This window comes from Exophiala xenobiotica (assembly GCF_000835505.1).
Source record: "Exophiala xenobiotica strain CBS 118157 unplaced genomic scaffold supercont1.1, whole genome shotgun sequence".
NCBI lineage: Eukaryota > Fungi > Ascomycota > Eurotiomycetes > Chaetothyriales > Herpotrichiellaceae > Exophiala > Exophiala xenobiotica.
The window spans coordinates 2,747,054-2,759,574 of NW_013562494.1; the positions used below are offsets into that span (position 1 = coordinate 2,747,054).

The 12,521-nt window shown below is 52.8% G+C and overlaps 4 protein-coding genes across 5 annotated transcripts; all 4 read right to left on the bottom strand.

Annotated features, from left to right (window-relative positions):
- Positions 1 to 649: 649 nt before the first annotated feature.
- On the bottom strand, positions 650 to 2,765 carry PV05_01070 (uncharacterized protein). The gene is made up of 4 exons (XM_013466018.1): positions 2,538 to 2,765; positions 2,337 to 2,487; positions 1,827 to 2,278; positions 650 to 1,766 (listed from the first exon to the last, which is right to left on the bottom strand). Exons 1-4 carry the CDS (start codon positions 2,613 to 2,615, stop codon positions 723 to 725), a joined length of 1,725 nt encoding a protein of 574 aa, XP_013321472.1. The 5' UTR covers positions 2,616 to 2,765; the 3' UTR covers positions 650 to 722.
- Positions 2,766 to 3,040: 275 nt separating this feature from the next.
- PV05_01071 (uncharacterized protein) lies at positions 3,041 to 5,157 on the bottom strand. Its single transcript, XM_013466019.1, has one exon. It carries the CDS (start codon positions 5,061 to 5,063, stop codon positions 3,228 to 3,230), a length of 1,836 nt encoding a protein of 611 aa, XP_013321473.1. The 5' UTR covers positions 5,064 to 5,157; the 3' UTR covers positions 3,041 to 3,227.
- A 127-nt stretch (positions 5,158 to 5,284) lies between these two features.
- Positions 5,285 to 11,199, bottom strand: PV05_01072. Of its 2 annotated transcripts, XM_013466020.1 has the most exons (4): positions 10,607 to 11,199; positions 9,006 to 10,551; positions 6,024 to 8,942; positions 5,285 to 5,965 (listed from the first exon to the last, which is right to left on the bottom strand). In XM_013466020.1, the coding sequence occupies exons 1-4, from the start codon at positions 10,761 to 10,763 to the stop codon at positions 5,713 to 5,715; spliced, it is 4,875 nt and encodes a 1,624-aa protein (XP_013321474.1). In that variant the 5' UTR covers positions 10,764 to 11,199; the 3' UTR covers positions 5,285 to 5,712. The 2 variants fall into 2 exon arrangements, with proteins under 2 accessions (XP_013321474.1, XP_013321475.1); XM_013466021.1 differs by having other exon boundaries at positions 6,024 to 10,551.
- A 106-nt stretch (positions 11,200 to 11,305) lies between these two features.
- On the bottom strand, positions 11,306 to 12,375 carry PV05_01073 (uncharacterized protein). The gene is made up of 4 exons (XM_013466022.1): positions 12,080 to 12,375; positions 11,917 to 12,027; positions 11,697 to 11,859; positions 11,306 to 11,643 (listed from the first exon to the last, which is right to left on the bottom strand). The coding sequence occupies exons 1-4, from the start codon at positions 12,274 to 12,276 to the stop codon at positions 11,431 to 11,433; spliced, it is 684 nt and encodes a 227-aa protein (XP_013321476.1). The 5' UTR covers positions 12,277 to 12,375; the 3' UTR covers positions 11,306 to 11,430.
- Positions 12,376 to 12,521: the final 146 nt, after the last annotated feature.

Genomic DNA, 12,521 nt, shown 5'->3' on the forward strand with positions numbered 1-12,521 from the left:
GCACGTGCGCAGCGCATGCGCATGCGCATGCGGTCTCACTACTCCGTAAGGCGGAACGAAACGAATGCACGCGCGTGTCAGTGAACGAACCCCCTGCAAGGCAACTACGACTTCGAGTTTGTATATCCCGACCCGAGGGCTGGAGCTCGGATCGGGATATCAGCCATGGTGAAGAATGGTGCAATTCTTGACCAAGTGCAGCGCAGGCGTGCGTAGCGCATAGTAGCACTAGTATCTAGCCACTCACCCACTTTCCCTGAGTTCCTGTGGTTCCTCTAGATCGCACTCCGTATACAAGTCCTATAGTATTCGCTTCGAACCCGAACCCGTGCGCACAGAACCCACTGTGGTGCCTACTATGGTAGTAGTACTCCGAGCCGGAGAGTGCCGCGCCATACGGAGTACAGTATCTAACACAGTAACTTGCACAAACCAGCAGCTGCATCAAGCGGTGAGTAGTCCTGTGTACTGTGTGCCACAATAGGAACTTGCACTATAGGAACTACTTGTACAAGAACTACGTACAAGAACTACGGGCCTCCTGTGGGCGCACTTGCCTGTCAGTACGCGTGGTGAGTGTGAGTGTCCACGGACGTCGAGGGGCTAGCGTGATGACAGAGTTCCAGAGCCACAAGTGCTTTTGCTAGCAGCCAGACCGGCGCCTTCTGAACATAATACTACGTACTACGGAAGTATGTACAGTAACCGGCCGGCCGTCAGGCCTAGTGAGCCCTCTTCCTAAATCTCACCACCGGGCCCTCCCTATCCGCCACGAAATGGTCCCACAACTGGTATACGTGCCGTTTGCCCCTGACTTGTGCATGTCTCGTCGTGCCCTTGTCCTTGCCGTTTCTTTCGGCTTCCTGTTTCGTCGTCGTCGTCGTCGTCGTCCCAGTCCCAGTCCCAGCCGCGAATTCGTCACGTTCGGGCTGCTCGGCTCTCTTCACATCAAAGACCCACAACAACGTCGCCAGCGCAAGACTGGCCTCGAGATACGCGACTCGCTTCCCTGCGCACCCTCGTGGGCCAATACTAAACGGACAAAACGCCGCCCGTGCCAACGCCACGCTTTCTTCTTTCTCCTTCGCGGCAGGGGTCGCACCACCACCACCACCATCAGACGGCACGATCCACCGATCGGGATCGAATCTGAACGGGTCCGGGTAGTACTCGGCATTGTGCTGGATCGTGAATGGCGCAACGCCCACGACCGTGCCCTCGGGCACATACTCGCCGTCAATCTCCATGCCGCCCGACAGGACCTCACGAGGCAGATGCGACGGCACGGGCGGCGACATCCTCAAAACCTCGTCGATGCACGCGCGCAGGTACGTCAACGAGCTCAACGCGGGGCCTGATCGGATCTCCTCGACGGTGCGGAACGTGCCTCGAATCTCGTCCGTTAGCCTCTTGAGGACTTTGTCCTCTTGCGTCAAGTAGAACGTAGCCGCACTGAGCGTGAGAGCTGTCGTGTCTGAGCCTGCGTGAATTAGCAGCGCGGAGTCGGCGTGCAGTTCGTTGACGCTCAATCCCTCGCCGGTCTCTGGGTCGCGAGCGTGAAGGAGATAGTAGATGAAATCTTTCCTGCGGGGATTCGATGCTTTGGTGTCGTCGTATTGGCGCTCCTCGGCCATGCGCTGCTCCATCATGCCGTTGGCGTATTTGATGTAGGCTTCACCCTGTTTGGCGTCGCTCGTGAATAGCATCGACGCCCAACTTGTGCCGAGCAGCGGACGGACAAGGTCAATGAAAGGCCAGAAGCCCGCCTGTATTTCATTTTAGTTCAATACCATCAGCTGCGTGAAATCAGGGGGATTAAAATATACCACGTAGACGAATTTGGTAGCTTCCAGGACAACCTCAGGCACGAATCTATGCTCGCCCTTCTCGACGCAGCCGAAGCCCTTGCCGAACGTGAGGTCGCCCATCATGTCGAAGCTAAGCCAGTTGCACCAGTCCTTCATGTCTTTTGGTTCGGTCCATCCAGTGTGATCCACATCAGATCCCAGGATGTCGACCCAGGCCTTGACATCCTTGAGGATGAGATCTTCGTCACTTTTGATCGCCGAGTCTGAAAAGGCTTGATCGATGACTCGTCTTCGGAACGCATGTCGGTTCTTGTCAATCTCGGAGTGCAGACTAAACGCTTTCGACCCGGCGTCGATAGTTTTGTACCAGTCCGACTTTCGTACGTTAGACCTGCGACTGCTGTAGATGGCTTTCAACGCGGTCGCTGTGTTGTAGGATAACGCGTTAGGTCCAATTCGAACAACAGGGCCTGATCAATAGCGTAAGCACCGATGCAGTAGCCATTCCAGTCACGAGTCACCACTCACCATACTTGTTGTGCTCAGCCCACGTATCGAGATGCCGATCTCCGCTTGTCGCTTGCAAGACGATTGACCAGTCGCTGATCTTGCTGAGAAATGGTCCGGGGTATTTTGCCAGCGGATGCAGAGTAAGTCGATATATGCAGACCCCAATGATCTAAGTCAACAGGTCAGTAACGACCGCAATGTTGGGATCAGTACACTCACATAGATAACAACAGCCAGCGTCAAGCTACCTGTCACTTTGACAAACTGCTCTGTCCATGACTGTAGTTCGGCGTCCATCAAGCACACCAAGAAGCGGTCCTTGTCCTATCGCAGGCCGAAGTAGGCAGGTAAAGGTGGTCCAGTCCTCTTAAGGCGTAATACGAGGGGTTATCTAGGCTTCAAAGGCCCTGGGAAAAACTGATTCCACGCCTACACGGTGGCCTATAGACTAGAAAAATAGACACAGCGGGTAAGAAAGGCCAAAAGTCCGAAATCACTGGTGATTGAGAATATGCGAGTTCCGCAGCCTTACGCCTCGCCGTAGTCGAATACCGCGGATCACAAGCGACTACAGGGCAAATATTGCTTCTTTCGCCCTGTTGACGACCACACTGTCAGGCAGTCACCGCACGGGAGTTGGTGGGAAGACACCCATGTCCATATGTCTAGACACAAGGGCTGCAAGTCAGGGTCATTGATCAAGGAAATGCACTTTTGGAAAATAAGACAAGAACTCTAAGATGCGATTGCTAATATGAGATCTAACAAGCATTTCTTCCGTATAACAGGAGAAGATTCAGGGCCACCCATGTCAAGGAAGTGGAGAGAAACGAAGGAAACTGCGGGCAACAAGACCCGCGCAAAGTGCAGGTGTCGGGAAAGAAGCCATTGAGGCCCTGACACCTTTGCTCACTGCTGCGCACCATCAGTGGCATACATACTCGCCTCGCCTTTCGCCATATAATCAAAAGACTCTTCACTCGTCGTTGTGGCAGGAGGACTCGGTGTCCCGTCGCTGCCTTTGCTCATGGAGGTTGTAGATTTTGCTTCTTCATCTTGCGAATTTGAAGCAGCCAATCTACCTTCCCAGAGCACCCCATCTCCGTAACCCCAACCAAGACCCTTTCTTGTTCGGCGCAACTCTTCCTCCATCAGGCCAAGACTCGCGCCTTTTTGTCCGCCTTGTCCATGAACTTGGAGAGGGAGATTTCTTTTGTGCCACTCACCCAAGAACATGCCGTCAGGGTCACTCTCATCGCGAATTCTCAGAAAAGCGGACATGTCCTTCCCATACATCGCATCAATGTGATCGCTAGTCGTGTAGGCAAAGTTTTTGGCCCAGTGCGGTCGTGCGCCCATTTCACGCATCAGGTACTCGAAGGCTTCATAGTATCTCTCGTGGCAGGGCGGATCCTGGCCGTAAGGCCGGTACAGTGTGGCATTGAGATAGAGGGTCGGTCCGTCAGGAACAGTCGGGTCGAGGTAGGGCCGTACCACAGATTTGGTATTTGTATCGTCCCGACCTGTATGGGTGACACGGACTTCCACTGGACAGTGTACCCAGATGCCCTTGCTGGAGACAGGGATCCGCGCAGTGGCGTCATCATGGTTGATCCAGGCTGACAACCGGCGAATGGCTTCAGGCCCCTTGGACAGCGGAAGCGCCCACTCGTTCACGAATTGTGAATACAAACAGTCCATCAGTAGAGCTTCGCGAGCCGGTTGCACAGCAGACATGGTGAAAGTGCCCGGCTTAAAGCCGTACTGCATGCCGAAGACGAACCATTCGACCCAGGGGAGAATCCGCGGAAAGGAATTCGACAGCCACAGCAAGTTGTGGTAGATGTAGTAGCCAAGAGCGCCGCCATAAAAGGTAGTGTTGGGAGGACGAAGAGGGGATTCCGTTTTAGACCCTTGCCAGATGACTGCCTGGTGCATATATGGTAGCCACCACACCCGAGTGAATTCTTTCTCTGTCCACAGGTCCTTATCCCACGAGTCAAGCACAGACGAGAGCGTATGAAGGGATTGTGACCAAGAGATGTTGAAGTCAGGAACAGCTTGCATGGTAATTTCCACAATGATGCCAAGCGAGCCGAGCGATAGCAGTGCCGCCCGAAACAGCTCGGAGTTCTTGGTCGCGGAACATGTGACAAGTTGAGAGTTGGACAAGAGTACGGTCAGGGATGTTATTGACTCGGATAGCAGACCATGCTTGAGGCTGGAACCGTGAGTGCCGGTTGATATGACTCCCGCAACAGACTGAACATCAATAGATCCGAGATTCGGGAGAGTATAGCCATCTTCGGCCAGCGCAAGATTGAGGTTGTGGAGCGACAGTCCGGCTTGGAAGCGAATAAGACCAGGAGTGCCATCGACATTCCTTTCGAGGACGAGAGATAAGTTGTCCAGATTAATGAGCCAGGAGGAGGTACACGTTAGATCAGATGGCGAATGGCCAAACCCCGTCACACAAAGCCGTTTGCGACATCTTCGCGCCAGAGTCACAATTTTCTGTAACTCGGCAACAGTCGAAGGTTGGAAGTATAGCTCTGGTCGGGAGAAGAATGTCTGGGCCCACGTATGATGCAAATAGCGGGTTTGTGGGTTGAATGGAATGGAATCATCAAGACGAGACAACTCTCGCTGGAGTTTGGCATCTAGATTGACGGCGGAGGTGGGGCCTGATGAGAGAGGCGAAGTGTTGGGATTTGTATGTGGCAGATTCGGAGCCGCCCAATCCATGTTGTCGAGGTAGAAGAGCAACTATCAGCTCAGTAACACTGAGATCAAAGCATGATTGATCAGGAGAAGAAGAGGATGATTGCGGATGGCGGTGAATCGAATCGAAAGGGAGGTGAAAGAAAATGGTTTTCGTCGCCGATAAATCATGACGCGACGTCGGAGGTTTTGGTGTAGATAACCCGATATCACATTATGTAAGCAGCTGTTGATTGGTGAGACGGCCAATATCATGTTCCGAGTCTAGATCTTTCCTTATCTTTCCGTGCTTTCCTTATCTTCACGTGCTCTCAGCCCATTGGACTTTATCCTACGTTGGAGTACAGCGAAGACTGTGGTAGACGACGACGACCCAGTCGCCGGAATATTGCTCTTGTCCTCCACAGACCACATTGACTTTCATTTGAATTCGGTAGAATGTCCTTTCCATAGCTCATCGACAGTCTAGCTTCTCGCGTAGCAACCTCCAACATATACCCATCTCATTTCATTCGTCCGTCTCAATTCTGAATCCGACTTTTGGCCCAATCGTCCGTCATACAAGAAAGGGTAAAAATGTACAATAATGACCTTGTCAAGAAAAGAAGCGTTAGAGTTGGTCTCAAAAAAGGACACGAATTCGTCATGCCCAATGTGCGATATGAATATTCGTTTACAAGGTAATGCCAAGGTCCCCCAGGACTTCTTCGACCCGTATACACAGGGCCTTACACGAAGCTGTTGTCCGGTCCGGTCTCCATTTCCGAAAGACATCTTTGATAATTTGAGGAGGATCACCCATCACAACATAACAAGCAGGCAAGAGTGGTCGGTCTTGTATTGATGGTGCAAGAACAGCAATTTCTTGTGCAACTTGTACCGCGGTGACAAATTCCGCCGGTTTTTTGGCAGAAGCACCAACGAGCCTATGGATATCCTGGTCAGCAAAGCATAGTTGCGAGTTTCGGTGGGTAAAAAACTTACACATAGAGCTCTTCGTATATGTCAAGGAGATGTATGTGATTGGGGTCCAGATCTCTCTGGGTGAATGGTGAGATTTCCTCCATGAGCGCACTGTTGGACTGCTTCGGTGGTAAGGCCGACCGCAAACCCCAGAAGCCACTTGACGATTTCGGTCGGTCGTGTTCAACACGGTACAGCTTAGGTAGACAGCTCCTTGCTTCGCTCGACCCGGGGAGTCTTTTCGTTCGTGATATTCTTGGAGATTGGGATGAAAATGCCTCCCAGAAACCTGCAGGTTCCTGGCCTTCGGAAACCTCTTCAATCTCTCCAGTGAGACCCAAGTCCATGCCGATAAGCCTCGCACATCCAACATCTTGTTGATTGGAGCCGACCCCCTTCCATAGGTAGAGTTTCCCAAACTTGGCAGATATTAAGAAAGGAAATCCGGAAGCCAGACTGGAAGTAGAAAAGGCAACCTCGTCAAAAGCGACGTGCCCGAGGTGCCGTTTACCACACAGCATATACAACGCCGAGGCCTTGTTTCTTCGTATAATGACAATGCCACCCAGTGCCTGAAAGAACTCCGAGCTTTCTTTGCCCTGCTTGACGACCTGTAACTTGGCATTGTTGTCGCGGGCAACCTTTCTGCAGAACAATTGAGCATCCTCGACAGCCGCTTCAGGCACCTCGTCTCCACACCAAAGATAGACTTCATTCGTCTTCGAACCATTCGACGACTGCATGGAGTGTACCGACAAGTACATGCAGTCTTCGAAAAGTATGTGCTCTTGTTGAGGTGGCATGGGTGTCCTCTTTCCGTCACCAGTCACTTCCCAGATCTGATTTGAGAGTGTCTTGGGCTTTTCTGCTACCTTGTGCTGAGAGATCAGGAACGCCTCTGTGTCAAAGTCCGCCTTTTCCTTCGCTTGAGGCAGGCTGCCGAAGAACGTTTCGAGCCGAGGCTTCAGTGTAGAAGACGACTTAGATGGTAACGAAGCCTTGCTTGGGGATGACAATATCCGAGAGGAAGCAACTTCAACCTCGGGTGGGGGTGTGAGTTCCGGTGTGGCAGCTACTGTTTTGGACGACGCTCCTAGCTGCAACCCGAGGCCATTGACTCTAGAAGCGGGGGTGGTGATGGCAGGCTTTGCTGGGCTTTCGATGATCGGCTTCGATGGTCTTGGTGTGTTCAGCTTGGTCTTGCTAGGTGTTAGCGGCATCTTCGAGCTCTGAGCCGGAGTTTGCGACGTCAACTTTCTCTCTCCGTCCGACTCTGGAGGTGATGCCACAGGTACCGGCCGATCAGTCAGGATTTCGAACTTCTTAGGAGTAGATGGTTTCGCAGCAGCGCCGTCGATGCCGTTGGAAGACGTGGTGGATTGCGAGACCTTTCTCAACTCCGCGGACTTGTTTGCTACAGCTGGTCGCGGCTTTGGTGCTGCGCTTGAAGTTGGTCCTGTCGTCATGGAGGAACCACCGTCAAATTGGTCTGCGACCTTAGGTCCTCCTTTGACACTTTCAGGTTCCGGCAGGACTCTTTGTGCGTTGTCGCCGGATCTCCTTGGAAATGCTTGCGGGCTGTCCGCCTGCGTATTCGGCTTGCTCGGCGAAGGCTTAGGACTGAAAGATCGCGAGGGTAATGAATTGGTCGCCTTCGGCACAGACTTAACAATGGAAGGGTTGTCTGCAACCGTGTTGGCTGACCGTGACGCAGCCTCTTGCTTCTCTGGTTGTGTAGTATCTTTGGATGACGAACTGGAATTCGGCACTCTTCTTTTGGGACCTTTTGCTCGACCCTTCGTCATGTGTGTCAATTCCTGGGCACTGTTAACTGCACCTTCACTGGAAGAGCGCTCAGTGGTCTGGCCTTCGCGCTGCCCACTAGTAAGAGATGACTGGTCTGCAGAAAGTTTAGGACTGGCGCTTCGCGACAGCAAGCCAGCAAGCGCAGGGTTCAGCCGAGCTGCAATCTTACTATTCTCGGAGACCTTTGGTTTGATGCTAGCGGCCGATAAAGGTTCGACAGCATCAGCAGCCTTCCCTGTGTCCGGTAGCTGTGGTTGGATTCGACTTGACAGCACAACTGGCTTGGCGAACGTTTCTGGTGCTGCTGCTGCTGTCACCACTCCATTATGATTATCTGCAGACTTCGACGGTGTGCCGACTGTGACTTGTGCAGGCGCAGATGATCCTTTCTTTAGTGCCGCAGACTTTTCGGGCCCAATGTGGGCTGCCGCTGCTGGAGCAGTTGTCTTACTTGGAGGATCAAATGTCTTTGCGGCATCGACCTTCTCGGTAGAGGGAGCAGTTTTGTGTAAAGTCTTGCGCCTCGCCAAGGCCTCAGGGACAGAATCCGCGGACTTGTCAAGTAATGTGACTGGTTCAGGATGCTTTCCGATCGATCCCGCGGCTGTCTTCATGGCATCCTTCTTTTGTAAGATGCTTTCTTTGAATTCGTCGACACGTTTGGTCTTTTGTGGACCTCCTGTAACGCTCAGTGCAGCTTTGCCTCGGGTGATATTGTCTTTGAGCGTGTCCGGTGCGACATAATGTTGAGTCTGAGTCCGCTTTAACTTGCCAAACACTGCTTTGAACTCGGGTTCGGAACCGTTACCGGCCGTGGGCGGAGCCTGACGCGACTTGAGATTCGTTCTGAAATCTGTTTTAGGCGGTGTCTGCGGCTTAGGTTTGACATTGGGAGGCTTGGTATCTGATCGCAGTTCGACCTTCTCGACAGAGTCCTGCTTCGGCCCTGCATCCGGGGCAGCTTCTTCCTTCTTGTCATTGGATGACGTTCGAACGGACATAGGAGTGATGTTTCTCTTCGACGGAACAGTCGGTTTGCCCTCTTTTCCCTCTATTACAGGCTGCTTGGTGGCCGAAGAAGCGTCCATCTCTGGCTTTGAAGACAACACCGGCGCACTTCTGTTGGACGCGCCACTTTTTGGCATAGAGATACTATCAGTTTTTTCGGAAAGCAGCTCCCTTCTTGGTGATACTGACCTTAAGGGAGGTGACTGAAGGACTTCTGTTGCTGTGGCCGGCTTTGAGCCAATAGAAGCTGTTTCAGTTGCCTGTGCTTGCTGTTCGGCTTTGGAGCGTTGCATGTTCAGCTTCCATGCGGGTATCTCTGGCTTAGCTGGCGTGAATCGGGGCGAATCTGGCTTGTTCAATGCACTCTCAAGCCAGCTCGCTTTAGTTGGACTCCAGCGACGAGGGTCCATGGTCTTTGATGGACTTCGGGCCAGTGGCGATTCCGGAGGCGGTGGGGTCATTGGCCGAGCCTTGTGTTGTTGGGAGAATGAGGTGGATGGCTCAGCCTGCTTTGATCCTATGTCGGCTGATTGCGAAGCTTGTTGTGACTCGGCTTCATGGGTTTCTGGTTGTGGCAGTGGACGGCCTCTGATCATAGGCACAGCGTCGGAAACATGACTGGAGACAGGTCTCGAGCTCGATAACGGGGAAGAATTGCCTTCCATGAAAGCTCTAGCGTCTTTCGAAGAATTCCGACTGTGGCCAGGACTGAAACCAGACACTCCAGCGAGATGTGGTGGTCGGGCATTTGCAACAGAGTCTCCCCGTTTCAGGCCGGCATTGGCCTGGACACTCCATCTCTTGCTCACACTGTCAGATCTCTTCATCATTGCGCTTTGGACAAAGCCGCCTAGACCTTTAGTAGGAGATGGAGGGCGCTCCGCCGAAGAGAGCACACTGGAAGTCCGCCCAAGCGCAGGCAGGTCTACATCTGCGGTTGTTGTAAGGCCCAAAGGCTTAAATGGCGGCAAGTCCAGTGTTGGAGACCTGGAAGGTGAGGAGACCATAGAAGCTGGTCTTATGGGCAAGGAAGGTTCTAGGACGGGTGTCTGTGCGTGGTCCAATGTTGGTGTAGGGGCCTGCTTGGGAGGCGATGAAGAGAGGTCAGGGGAATGTGGCTCGTCGTTCGCACGGTCTTCAGCACGATTGGAGGCTTTGGACATTCCAGGAAGCCTCATACTCCGGCTGGAGAAGGACGCAGGTCTGTCCGTTTCACTGTCATTCTTCCGGTATGCCGCCGAGTTCGACCCTCGGTCCGCGGTTTGGCGGAACCACGAAGGATCTCTCGCCCCCAAGGAAGCCGCAATCTCTTGCCTTGACATTTCATCCATGTTCTTTGGCTGGTCAGGTTTTGGGCCTGGACTGATGTCTGCAATTGATGCTACCGATTGTGGTCTTGACCTGAATGAACCAGTCCCTCTGGACAAGGGTCGTTGTTTCCATGATAGCGTTCCGCTTCGCGATAGAGCAGTTGCATTCGTAGGCGGACTCGGCATGGACGGCTTTTCAGCTAGAGGGTGGGGAGGGAGAGGCCTCGAGAAGTCGAGGGACGTGACGGAAACGCGATCTGCCTTTGGCGACATAGAACCGGCGCGCCCGAATGTCCGAGATTGAGAAGGGGGCGTGAGGGCGACTGGGGGCTCGATGCCTTGACCGGGCTTCGGTGCAGTCTCGCCCACGGGGCGCAAGGAGGGCATTGGACCGGTCTTCGAAGGGGAGAGAGAACGCGCACGTTCTATACCATTGTCAGCGTCTCCAGGGCTATAATTTGCCTTAGAATAAATGCCTACCCGCTCTTCTAGCCTGTCTTTCTTTTCTAGCTTGCAGCATCTCTTCCTCCATTCTTCTCGACCGTTCTGCCTCCTCTTGTCCCTGCTTCGAGTTCAAACTCGCAATTCGAGCCAGGAACTGGTCGACGGACTCCGATCCATCCTTTGACGCGTCCATGATTAAGTCCGGTCATGCAACCTCTCGAGAGTAGACAATTGAAAGGGTAGTATGAGCTAGAGCGCATTCATCGCTCGGAGACGTCGTAACGATGCAATTGGTTCGAAAGAACGGCCGGCGCTCATCGAGGGTGAAGCGAAAGAATATGAGTAGCGAAGGAACGCGTATGAAGCAGAGGTAGGCCGGCTGAGCAATTTGCAGAGATGAAATTTTGTGGAGTCGGACAAAGATGGAATTGTGTATATTGTTTTTCTGCCAGTGTTGTTGATGTCGATTGTTCCGGGCGTTGCGCAGGCAAAGGACTTGGAGCGCGTCTCCGCAATGCAGCTGGAAACTCAACTTTAGGTAAGTTGCGGATCCCCCTCTTCCTCTCTTACTCTTCAACTTCACTCGGTGCCCTCTTCCTTCGTATGAACATTGTTGGTGACGGATTTACGTAGATGCATATATCCATTGATGACCCTGAGGAGGCCGCTGCGGTCTCGTGTCTGGCCTTCCGTCCGCGACACAACATCCGGCCACATTGCGGCCTGTGTGTCTAGCAGGGGACCCATGCGCCTCCCAAGCGCTTGTTTCGCATTTCTCAGACATGGCGTCTTCGGTGAATATGATTTGAATACCTCCTTTCTACTGATGATGAGTGCATCATCTCCCACAGTCGTCGATATCAATACAAGAACAGCCGGTCTCTGGCATCCTGAACCACCCAGTCCAACCCTTTCTCCAAGTTTCTTCCCGTCATGGCACTACAAGGCACCACAACCCACCGATGAGTCAAGATCCTGTCGAGCTCGAGTGCCTTCGTGACCTCTTCCTCGCTCATGCCACCTGCCACGTCGGTCTTGTTGAGAAACACCAGCAGACTTGCACCGGCCAAGCGCTTGCTCTTGTCAGCACCAGACGCTTTCTGTTGGAATGGCAGACTAGACTCACCTCCTCCATCAATAAACCCTTCAACTCTGCCTTGCAGTCGTCCATGCGTAGCCGGTCAGTGGCGTCGACCACCCAGATGAGTGCGTCGGTCTTTTCAAAATAGTTTCTCCAGTAGGATCTGATTGTTTTTTGGCCTCCCACGTCCCAGATGTTGAGCTTGTAGCTGCAGAAAGCACAATCAGCAGGGCAACCATTGGTAGGACAAAATATCGACTCGCACCCTTGGAAGTCAATGGTTTTGATGATGAAGCCGAGCGTCGGACTGACTCTGTTGACATCTTCATTCATGACTTTTTTGACTATGGTTGTTTTGCCAGCATTGTCCAGTCCCCTTTCGGTTGGGTCAGCATAGTTGAGATCAACTGGCCAGAGAATGCCCGTACAGCATCAAGATGCGCATCTCCTTGTCCTTCAAGCGAGCCTTGCGGAGTATGGAAAGCATTTTGCCTGGAACAGAATCCTTGTTCACCGTTCTAGCATGGTGCGAGATACCCGTGCGTGTAGCAGCAATTCCAAAGCCAACCCAGGTAGATGTGGTCAAAGACAAAGCTATGGGTGAATGTTTACCACTTCCTTTCATATGCACATCGATTATGGGCTGAAAGAACAGCTTATCAAAGACTCGTCCTCATGCTGATGGCTTGTTGGTGATGGCCGAAAACAGGACAGCTTGCTATTGTAGTCGTGAATGATTGGCAGTCTGGTGAGAGGTGAGGGCCATCAATGGGCCATCAGGGCCTAGTGAGGCTACTAGGCTCTCTAAAACTGCCCACTAAGCAGAAGATGGCAAAGTGCCGGGTAGGGGCTATAGGTTAGTCAGTTATC